A 12,236-nucleotide genomic window follows, 5' to 3' on the forward strand; every position below is an offset into this window, starting at 1 on the left:
CATATCCCAAAGCATGAAAATTTTATTTCAGTGGGTGGTCTTTGGATTGGGTATATATGGCAGGAAGAAAAGTTGGAGCTCCCCTCACTTATTTTTCTTACAACCTTTCTTGCCTTGAATCTCTGATTCTGAGCATTCATGACAGTTTAAATCACAGAATAGTTGAGGTTGAAAGTACATCTGGAGATCGTCTAGTCCAGTCTGGAGATCATCTAGTCCAGACCGTCAGCTCAAGCAAGTTGAGCCTGGAGCAGGTTTCTCTAGACTCAGCCTAGAGCAGGTTGCTCAGGATTTCCATTTGGGTTTTGGGTAGTATCTCCATGGATGTAGATTCCACAACCTCTCTGGGCAACCTCTTTCGGTGTTCAATCATCCTCACAGTGAAAAATTATTTTCTTACATTTAAATGGAATTTCTTGTATTTCAATTTGTGCCCCATTGCCTCTTGTCCTGTCACTGGACTCCTCTGGAAAGAGCCTGGCTCCATCTTCTGTACACCCTCCCTTCAGGTATTTATATACATTGATAAGATCTCCCCTGAGCCTTTTCTTCCTCAGGCTGAGCAATCCCAGCTCTCTCAGCCGTTCCTTTTATGACAGGTGCTCCAATACCTCAGTCACCTTCGTGGCCCTGATGACTTGTTTAAGTGCCTTTGGCCATGTCATATACAACCAAAATTTTTAAAGAGCACAACCAACATTGGCTGACTCCAGTGAGAGCTCCAGGTGTTGAACATCTGTGGCTATGGAGCTGTGGATATATACCTTTTCTTAAACTTGAAATAGGGAGGATGATCCAGACCCTCCAAGCTTTTAAAGCACTAGCTGTGTTGATTTGCATAGAAAGTAGGCACCGTAATACCTGGGAGAATCTAGATTTGTCAGGCAGAATTGATGAAATGGAAGTGTTTTTCTTCTGCATGTTTAAAGTTTTTGTAAGCCTATATAAAATCTAAGCAACTGATTTCTCTCTAGCGCTTACGGAGAAGTTTGCCTCCAGGACTGCTGAGACGAGTGTCCTCTACTTGGACCACAACAACATCAGCCACAGGATTACCTACACTGGAGCCAGCTCCAGTGAGAAGGGATCGCAGTGCCAGCATCAAACCTCATGAATCATCTTCATCCAGGTTACAAATTACCTCTTCTCTCATGTCTCTCTTTGAGCAAATTGCTTTGGTTCTGTGTGATGGTGTCCCTCACTTAAAATGCTGACTGCAAAGTGCGTTAGAACTACTTCCTCATGTTTCTCTAAATTGGGTTGCCAAAGTGGCATTCCCAATTTTAGTCAGATTATGTTAAAACTATTCCTACTATTGGGAAGCAAAATAATAATAATAATTAAAAAAATCTATTTATGCTAGCAAAGTGCAGAATTGCACAATAAAATTGGAAACAAGGCAAGGTATCTGGTTAAAGTCTTCTCGATATGCAGCTGTTTCCTCCATGGGTATTGCCCAGCCAAGAAAAAATTCTAACAAGTAACCCAGCTGCTGAACATCACTTCTAAGAACACACCTAGTAATGTGGTCCTGTCATTAAACCAGTTCATAAAGCACTTCTCCATCCTCTAGGTACTAACTTCCAGAACACAAACCCTGATTTTAAGTGGACCCTCCTAAAATACACAATTCTGTGGTTTTCTGTCCATAGAAATGGAGTATCATCAAACCATACAGCACTGTACATGCCCTGCATCCCATGTACGCACTTAATTCCAGAATATAAGAAGTGCTTAGGGCTCCCTGAATGAACTTATGCAAATGCAATACCAGCAATAGATGGTAAATAAAAACCATTGAGTTAGATAAGTCAAAAAGTGATTTAGTGGAGAGAAGAAAGTAGATTATTTACCATTGGGAAAAAAAAAGGTATAATCTAGGAGTAAAATTACAAAGGAAGATTTGCTAGTAGAGGTTGAAAGCAAAGCTGAATACGAAATGGGCAGTGTAAAGTTTTCTTGCAGGATGGTTGCTGTACTTTCCCTAATTTTAAGCACTGCAGTAGAACCCTTCTTTCCTGTTGACCACAGAGTTTAGCTTCTGGGATTCAGAATCCCAACTGTCCCATCCTTAATCCCAACTGTCCCATCTAGTTAAAAGGCTTTTCCTAATTTGCTGCAAGAAGCAAATACACACGGCTGTTTTGTTGGGGTGCAGACTGAGTGCCCGCTTCGGTTTATGATGTATTTATTTACTTATTCATTTAAGATGCCCCATATTTTCAAGGGTTCTGTAAGCAGGTGCTGGTACTGGAAGAGTCGCAACTACAATAATTAATAAAGCCTTGAAATGAATTTCAGGAAAATCACTGGAGGAATTGTACATTGTTTGTTTGTCTTGCTGGGAAAAAGAGTTCTGGATTCAATCATGACATATACACTTTAAGGTTATGTTCATATAGTGCATCGTAGAAACAGAGCACTAGATCTGCAAAGAGATTTGCATAGGCTGAGGTACCTACCTATTCCATTTTGTGCCCAAACCAAAATTTAGTTCCGGTTGCCTAAAGCACATCCCTGAAAGTCTTTCAGAGTTATTCAGAAGCACACTAGTTCTCACTGTTCTGAAGAGACGGGTTTTTATCTTCTGGCTATAGTCCCTCATGACTGACTATATCAGTTAGGTATTTCCTGCTCACTCTTACCCATTCTGGCTTTCTCAGGGCCTGATCCCTGAGCGAATATCATAGAATACATAGTCCTCCCATGAAATGGAGAGAGAGAAGTAGTGTCCACTCAGCTGCTTACAGCCAGCAGCTGACTGGTTTAGGGCATTTGAAGAGCATTACCCTAATAAAGTTGTTTATCTGCCTGAGGGCATTCAGACCTAGGTACCTCGCATTTGGGGGCTTCTATGCTACCAGATAGCCTGAGGTGAGCGGCATTTAACCCTCCACAGGGTTAAGGGCTGCTGCAGATAATCCAGTAGCAGCCAGTGAAGGAAGGAGTTGAATGGATGTTAGTCTTGTGGGAAGGGCACTCGTCTGTGGGAAGAGAGGCTTGGGTCCCAGGCACTGTTAACTATGATATGTTGCTTAGCTATTTCAACAGGATTTCCTCCTTTCTGGCTCCATGACTATTTTTCTATTCTAGTCAGAAAGGAGCAGAGCCTTCAGAGGAAGGGTGGAGGGCAGTCAGTCGTGCAGGCTGGTAGTTATGGTGCCACCCTGTGAGAATAAAGGTCCCCTCCCTACCTCAGCCAGGGCTATCATCTTGGAACTGATGGATGAGGAGACAATGTGGAGACATATTTTGCTGTGGGGAAAGGAAGAGCAGAGCAAAAGCACCAAATTCAAGAAGAGAATTCAGAGCCGTGATATCAGAAAACTCACATGTTTTTCTGCAATTCAAAATTTGGTGCCGGTAGTGGAGAAAAAGATAGGGCCTGGGAAGGCCCGACATCACCAGTGTTTGCTGTTGGATAGCCTGGGTGAATGCAGCCCCAGAGAGCTGCTTTGGTTGGCCTTTCTTCCAGATACGTAAACCTTTCCCATAGAGGAGGCTCTCGTGCAGGGCGTGTAGGTGCTCAAGGCAGCTTGCAGAGTACACTGAATGTCTGGTGCAAGAAAAATACGTGGTTAGCCAAAGTTCCCTTTGTGAGGAGTCCCATGTATCTCAGTAAAAGTAAATATAAAGACGCTATAACCAAATGGAAATATTCTTCAGTCACTGGCCTGTGGTTCCCAGGGTGCATTTGATTTATATTGTTGATCCCAGACTCTCACGTAGTATGTAAGCATCCTAAGATGGGAATCAGAGGGAGAAGGAGAGCTATTAAATATTATTGTTGGTCCTTTTCTACGATTGTTATATAACTCTGCATGATGAGCCAACTAAGCAGGCTATCAATTCTTCCTACGTTTAATGTCACCAATTGTATAATTATAGCTCTGTCAAGCCTCCCAGCCTACTGTTTGCAGTTCTTCTTTTACAGTAGGAGAAACAATGTGTATTCCAGAAAGGGGAAAAATGAATCCTATAAGTCTAGCTTTAAAAATTTTGGCAGACCAATACAGATTTGCTTTCAAGGAAAAGAATTTTGAACTGAAGGGAAAAAAAAAGTCTTGATTATCTGCCACTTCCTCTGTACCAAATTCAAGCATGCCAGAGGTCACAGAGAAAGAAACATTTCATGGCTTGAAGAGTAGGAGAGGGGAAATGACACTGGAATTTCCCTGTGGCAGATTCTGCAGTTACAAAATCTGCAACTTGTTCCTCACAGTCTGGGGCATCACCTCTAGATTTCTATACTCACATATTTGCAAAAAGCCCCCTTAAATCTCTGTTTAAGATTAGTAAACCTGTATTCTTCCAGCCCCATGTCACTAAACTGGTAAGACATGGTCCTCCTATAGCTTCAAATGATTTGGGAAAAATAATTAGAGCTTCCACATTCCTTCCCTCAGTCAATTCTATATCCAGTGGTTCTCCCCTAAGAAGTCAAAGAATGCGGTTTGGGGTTTTTGTTTTGGTTTGGTTTTGGTTTTCTTTACAGTAGACCAGTGTGTTTTATTCTTCCTGTCAATTAAAAAACAAAACCACAAGACAAACCAAACAAAAAAAAAATTAAAAAGCAACTGGATTCTTTCTTTGTCTTACTTCATCGCAGATTATAAGAATTTGAGCCAATTGAGACAACCAGCAAATATTTTTGTAGGTAGTGCTTGGTCTTCCAAAACAATAAGGCATTTGTAGAGTTGAGACAATATTACACGCTTTTTTCTTTCAGAACACTTGTTTTTTTCAAGTTCAGCTGGGAGTAGGCTGCTTTAAAAGGCTGTCTTCTGTCTTACATGTCATCTCATCACTTGGATGTGAGGCTGTGAGGAGAAATGTGGAGCCTGAGAGGCCTAGCAGATCTGTCCAGAGAAGTCATAGGCCTCATGATAACAGCCAGTGCTACATCCCTGCAAGCAGCTGACATTTGATAAGTGTCATTCGGGAAAACAATGATAAATACAATTCTCTTGCTTTACGGAAGTATTTGGCCTCTTCTGGTACACAGTTATAGCCTGAAGGCTGAAAGCATACACCCATCCTGTTGTAGGGAACCAGCACAGGGGACCAGCATTTGTTCCCCACACACACAGACACATGCACCCTATTTGCCTTCAGTAAGTTCCTCTTGGATCAGTGACCAATGTCTTCAGGGTCTGTCAACAGGATTTTTTGGGGGATGCAGCATGCGTTTCAGTTGGCTAGAGCATGAATGCTTCACCCAGAGAAGAGGCACACCAGTAGCAACAGCAATGCAGGGCTCTTCCGAGCCTCTTCCAGCCCCCTGAGGAGCTCCTCCGGTGCCCGAAGGGTTACTGGGTATCTGCCTCGGTGGTTGCAGCAGAGGAGTCAAGGAGGCTGATTTTTCATTTACAGTGAGAACTTCTGGCTTTTGTAAGGAGGCGTTAAAAGAGAATATAAATTTAACTTATTTCAACTTTTAAGCCTCTCTGTACTGTCAGAACAATATAATGAAGACATCTTTGTATAAATAAAGTGAATAGGCCTGAGCACTGAAGGAAGTCCAGCTTTGGAGTGTCTGCATTGTAAATATTTTTGCTGAATACAATATGGAGCGCCTCACAAATAGCAGTTCGGCCAGCAGATAGATGCTGTTTTCCTCGTCAGATTTCGTGCTCGGTATCGCCTACTTCTTACTGTGGCTCCTAACTTCTTAAGATCTGCCATTTAGGCTTTTTACTGCGTTGAACGATGCTTGTTTGTGTTCTGGTTTTGCAGCGCTGACTCCTGGAACAGCTCAATTCTGATGACAATCACAAAGAGTAGGTCCTTCTCCACCTCCTATGCCATGTCTTCTACCAACCACCTGAATACCAAAAGGCAGAGCCGGCAAGGTGAGTGGGCATCTGTGGCTCTGTCAGCCGTGCTTATCTGCTTCCCCGTGACTTGCATGTGCAGCTGCTTTTGCTCTCTGTCCAATCTGTGTCTTTTCTTATTTTTCCACCAATATAAATATAGTTATTTCCTTTATTAAAAAAAAAAAACAGTGGCTTAAAATATTATAGCTCATAGTGATGCCATTGCAAATGTTTCGACTTTTACGATTTATAGAGGTTAGTCATGACATGATGTGGCAAGTGCAATACTAAACCCTGTTGTGATTTGTATCCATGTAATTCTCTTGACTACAACAGGGCTGAGAACAGAGTGTTTTGTATAACATTTGTTAAATTAACTGTCTGTGTATATTACCTGACTGAGATTTCTTGAAGCATAATCTACATAATGCCATTCAGAGCTGTAGGCAGCAACTGACCTGTCTTATGCAAATATATCCAAGACACAGCCATTTTAACTCAGAGGTCTATCTATATATTCGTTATTGAGAAAGTCCAGGTAGTTCTTACTGATTTTTAGAGATGAGAAATATGGGGTTTTTTACTTAGCATTTAGGGCCTTTAAAAAAATGACTCCTGTTTTAACTGAGGGAAGGAAATTGAGAAGGCGACTTCTTAATTGATAATGAAATGTGCAGTATGACATCCATGAATCAGTCTTAATCCATAGTAATGTGGTTCTCTTCCCTGTACAAATGCAGGATAAAGTAATGTTTACCCATGCTTTAACTTGTAATTCAAAATGATCACAAGGACTTCCTTTTTTAAATCAGCCCTTTTTTTTTCCAAACACAGAATAAGTTGAGACAATGTTATTCAGAGATATTGGCCGCCCAGACATCAGATGGAAATTGATAGGTGCCTGAGGCCTGACATCGGAAAAGTCAGAGAACCCAAACGTAGAGATGGGTTTGAAGATATGGCGGCGCAGTTATTCTGCATATCTAACACTGTCACATCACATCTCCTTTTCAAACTGAAGCTTATTTAATCTCCTCTTGTACAGAAGCTGTTTTGTTATACCACAGTGAAGATTAAGTAACACGATATTATCTTGAAAGATAATAGGCACATAGGCAAATGAATAAAATTGAAACTGGAAAATAATGGAGATATAGTACCAAGAATCCAGGAGTTTGTTTTAGAACAAAACAAATCCAACTTGGACTTGTGATTTTCAGAGATGAACCTATTAACTCGAAAGTGGTGGGGGAGGGTGTAATATTTTATACATGGAAAATGAAACTTACCAACCCCATCAGTCAGTTTTACATTTAGTCTCTTCTGCTTCGAGAAAGTGTTAATAGTCATCTCTGTTGCCCAACGACACGAGCTTCCCAGTGATGAAGGGAGAGCTCCATTCCATCACAAGCAATTCCTAGGGGCACTGATTCACAGGAGTAAAAATTTTGGCTCAGCATTTTATGCAGAAGACTGATATTCTGATGTTTTAGACTATTTGCAATCATGCACTTTTAATTATAATTTGTTTCTGTGTTCCAGCTAAAGAATTGCTTCAATTTGCACTAGTTAATATAAATTAGACTTTTATGTATTAGCTCCATTGGCAATATATAATAATTCTTCGTAGAAGCTGATCTAGATAAATCTGTAAATCTTAATTTACAAAATGTGTCTTTAATTATGCATGAAAACATTAGCATTTTAAAATATTGCTAGCTATACCTGTTTTGCCAAAATTGTGAGGTAAACTCAAGTGTTTTCATATGTAATTTCACATCACATTGAAGTTACTGTTTTATTTCTTCAACACTGCACGTGCATAAAAGTTCTGGAGGACCTAAGCAGATGGATGTACTTAAAAAAGATGTCCTTGTATTATTCATCTTCTGTTATGTTGATCGTTCAAAATTCCTTGCTGTAGCAAGACAAGTTTTCTCTCACTTTTGCCACTAAATGGTTAAATGTTGGATTATTGAAAGTACATTTGCATTTTTCTGGTAAATTTATTTATTTTTGGTTACCTACCCTGGCAAATTAATCTTTCAAAAAAAACCACAACCGAACATATTTCAAGAGACAGGAGCCCAGACTAGCAGTAGAAAGCCAGCTGTGATTAGAAACATTATTGTGAAAATTGCTGTTTAAATTCCCAGGACTTGCTTTAAATTGTTGAAAGATGACCACATATAGTGTATTCTCTAACAGTCATGGAGATTACTGGGTAACATATAGCTCAATGATAATAGGTAATAATCCAACTCAATCCCCTGTGCAACTAACAGACTGTGAAATGTTTTCAAAGACATATTTTTCTTGGATGGAAAGCAGATATCTCAAAGGATTAGTAAATGTGAAACAGAGGCTTTCTGTATTTTAAAGCAATTTCCATATGTCAAGGCAATCTGATAACTTTTTAATTGCTCTGTAGGCTGTAGGTTTCTGATCTCAAGACTAGCATAATATCCTAGTTGCAATCATTGAATTAAGACAGTAATACATACCACATGTTTGCTGAAGAAATACCCTAATCAGAACTTAGGAGATGTTGGATATCTCAAAATTATAGTGTAGTAACTGTCAGAGATTATTTTTAACTCTTGGATTGTCAACAGTAAATCATATTTTAACCTCATATCACAGTAAGTTGTTATCAGGAAAACCCACTGGAACTATACACATATATCCTGCAAGGTTAGTATTTCATAAACTTAGATCAACATATTGCCTTATTCTAAGATAATTTTTGTGTCTGGAATGCATTTAGATAGTGGGCACAATTCAAACATAAAACCAGTTAAAGTTCCCAAGCTTTTTATATCATTTGGCTTTGAAGATGAACATGGTAAATAAACAGGGGCTGAGTTCCTACAAACTTCAGAACAAAGCTCAGGAGGTTAAGTCAATTTACATGCATTTCCTTTTAAGATAGATTATCTTTGCTCCCCTGCAGTTTATTGTGAATGGCACCTTTTTGTCTGAGACTAGAAAATATAAAGTGGATTTGAAGAGAAAGAGGCACTTTGTCTCAGGCGCTGGACTGGCTGATGCATTTCATCTTGGCAGTGGTGCTTAGAATAGGGGACAGGGAGAACTACATCTTGCTAGCGTTCACACACGTGGATATTGGCAGTTTCCGATACACTAGCTCAGGAGTACAGTACCATGTGGTAGAGGTAATGGTCACAAGTCTCCCATAGTGAGCAACAGATATTGAAAAGTAAACTCAAGCTGCACAAGATCAAGCCCAAGATCTGTGAGGAATGTGGAAATGGCACCATAAGTGCAATATTTTATATTGTCCTGGTTTCGGCAGTTAAACCATGACAATATTCATATAATGTATGACTACTAAATATTGGGTTTTTTGGTTTATTGCTAGTCTTCACACATGAAGAAATTCAAATTTGCTGGGAATATGTGTAAGTCTTTCTTGTCCCTGCTTTACAGATGGAGATAGTGAAGCAACGAGAAATTGCAGATGGGTCTGGGAACTGCCTATTTGGAGTTTGGTGTCTCTGTCGCTAGAACATGTTGATACCAATAGTCGTGCCACTAATGCATGCCTTTCATTTCATGCCTGCCAGTTAGTGCATCCTACTCAACAGGGAGAATATGCTTCATATGTTGAGCCAGATCTTTGGCAGGTAGATGCAGCTGATATTAATGGAGGTTCATCTCTCTGTGACAGCCATGGGCTTGGCTCAGAGTGGAGGAGGGTTTTTCCATTTGGAAGCTATGCTGGTACCTGTGCATCTCAAGAGGAGTATTTCTGCACAGTGAACTCATACAACCATCTGCCACTTCTGTTAATTGACAAGACTCTTCTTTTCTCCTGCCAGGTATCCCGCCAAATATTTCACCTCTCGCCTCCCCATGCCATTCACCGATTCAGGGGACACCTGCCACAAGTCCTACTGCAAAAACATCTTCCGTGTCATTTCCAGACTCTACAGATACTGACACTAAGCAAGGCTTAAAGCCACACAAAGTCTTAACTTCTACTCAGAGTGCACCTAGCCTGTCAGACCCTATTATCAGCCCCTCTGTCATCTGCAGCAGGTAAGATAGTAATTTGATACGTGTTGGAATCATTTCACGTTGTTCTCGCAAACAAGCTCTTTTGGCCTACATACAAGTTTTTGTGATTTGCTGTGGTATTGTGTATTGATATTTCACCATATCTAAGCAGTTCTTAGTATATGAGTAATTGTGTAGATTGATGCTACAAAGTGCTTTTAAAGTGCAAGACGGTTAGCTACACTTACAGCTTTTGCTCATGGCAGATGCACAGTCTGATTCATAAATAAATTCTCCATCACTAACTTGCAGATCCCAAAGTTGGATATCATGTTAACAACTTGTGTGTGTCATGCCATGCCTTTAACACAGTTGCTTTCAGGTCACAGGCCAAGTCTTTCACAGCAGGCACCTGATGTTTGATAGAAAAATCTGACTGCTAGGGATTCTGTAGCCTTCTGGTAAAGGTGTTCCAACAATGCCTGAAGACTATGTAATTTTGAACACACTCTCAGAAAGGGTGGATCCTGCCCTCTGTAGGGCACAGTCAGATTATGTAGCATTGGGATTTATTTTGGAAATCAGCTGCAGGTGAGTTCTTTCTACTGCTGAGAGTTACAGTAACACAGTTTAATTTCACACTTTAAAGTAGCCCATTATTAGATTACATAGACCTGCCCTGAAAATCAGCATTTTGGAAAAAAAGTTGTTCTGCTTATCTTATGTTAACAGTTGCTAAATTAGATTACTGGAGTTTACAATATGTGTCCAGTTCAGAATAGTGGGAAACACTGGTATTTAGAAGCCTGTTCCAGTGCAGTTTCAAGGTTATCTTACTCATTACATGTTACTTTTGTTCCTAGTAGTCAGTGATTTGTGATTATTGGCTAGCCAGCAGACAGCACCATCTGAGGCAATGTGCTCGGTTAAATGTTATCAAGTTTGACTATCTTTGGAAATAGTTTTTAGTTTCTGGCTTCAGTCATGTGACTTTGGACGTGTCTCAGTATGCTGCATGCAAGGTTCGGAAGTGGGTTTGAGAAAGTTACAACTGAGATTGCAAGTTTGCTCAAGGGAGTCATCTTCACTGGAGTTCAGACTAGGATCCTGACAGGCTTTTAAGACGTAGTTAGGTGACTAAATAGAAACTAAATGCTTTTCAAAGGTTTTCAAAGGTATTGCAAAACTGGGACTTGCACTGATTCGTTTGAAATGAACACTATATTACACATAAGAAATATACCATAAATGTGCTACTGTCCTATTAAACTGTGCCTTTATTACTACTTCAACAAAATATTATTACTTTAACTAGTAACAATGATTACTGGAAGCCTTCCATTAAAGAGAACAGTTAACAGTTGCATAAAAAATCTCAAAAAAAAAAAAATCAACGTAGGGTTGTTGTAGATAGTAATGAAATATATTTTCTTGATATTTGTAGACTTTGATTTCAATGTAATCATTGATAAAATGCTCATTAGCTTTTATGTGGCTACTGTCTTATGCAATCTACGTAGGTTGCATAGCATATTTAGGTTCTTAATTTCCTTGTTTTCAAATACTTAGACTGTGTAAGCATTACAGATAGTTACATTGCTGACATAGGCTTTGTTGTTGATTATTTGAAACAAACACAGTATTTAAAATATTATGGTGTAATGACTGCTAGTAGAATTGGCATCCACTATTACTAAAAGTAACTGTCCCTTTAACATCCATTGAAAAATCGTAAGCACTGTCACATTTCTAGCCATTGGTATATAGAGATGTCATATCCACAGATAACAAGCTGAACCAACAGCACATAAATAATGCACCCCTTAGTAATGTAAGCACAATTAAAAAAAACAACAAAAACCATACCAAAACAAAAAAAAAAACCCATAGAAATTAAATAGCTAAGACAAGCTGAGAGAGTTAAATTAGCAAACACTGGAAATAAATGTTTGAGCTTTCACGTGTAGATTGCTAGCCTTCATGGTATGCAATCCCCTACATTTACTGCCAAAAAAACTGCCTTGCTACAAAATAATACCAAGTCAGCAAACCTCTGCCACCACCAAGCCAATCCTTCCCCCAACAACAACAGAGCAAATGAACTCTTGATGGGTTCAGTGCTTTAAATCAGATCCACCCAGGCAGTGGCATCAAGACAGCAGTTTTACTGTAATATTTTTTTTTTACTTACAAAGTGAAATGTGGTAGGACAGCAGAGTTTGAAAACTGTATTACACAAGAACATATACTAGACAATGCTGTTAAAATAACTTATAGGTAATCATTTTTAATTCTGCTTAGTGGATGAGGCAGGAATCCTGTGGAAAAAATGTTAAACAAACCTGTGATTAAGAAATATATTATAATGCCTATGCATGAAGGGGGTTGTGTTAAAGTTGC

The 12,236-nt window shown here is 39.5% G+C and overlaps 1 protein-coding gene across 7 annotated transcripts in view; it reads left to right on the top strand.

Moving 5' to 3' along the window:
* The window catches only part of PDE3A (phosphodiesterase 3A), a 268,394-nt gene that overhangs the window by 218,496 nt on the left and 37,662 nt on the right, over positions 1-12,236 (top strand). For all 7 annotated transcript variants that reach the window (XM_075505830.1, XM_075505786.1, XM_075505840.1 and 4 more), the window contains exons 4-6: positions 975-1,129; positions 5,737-5,852; positions 9,659-9,878. In XM_075505830.1, coding sequence (XP_075361945.1) covers positions 975-1,129; positions 5,737-5,852; positions 9,659-9,878 — 491 coding nt within the window. The remainder of the gene's footprint in view (positions 1-974; positions 1,130-5,736; positions 5,853-9,658; positions 9,879-12,236) is intronic.

Source organism: Mycteria americana, chromosome 1 (assembly GCF_035582795.1).
Source record: "Mycteria americana isolate JAX WOST 10 ecotype Jacksonville Zoo and Gardens chromosome 1, USCA_MyAme_1.0, whole genome shotgun sequence".
In the NCBI taxonomy this organism is placed as follows: domain Eukaryota; kingdom Metazoa; phylum Chordata; class Aves; order Ciconiiformes; family Ciconiidae; genus Mycteria; species Mycteria americana.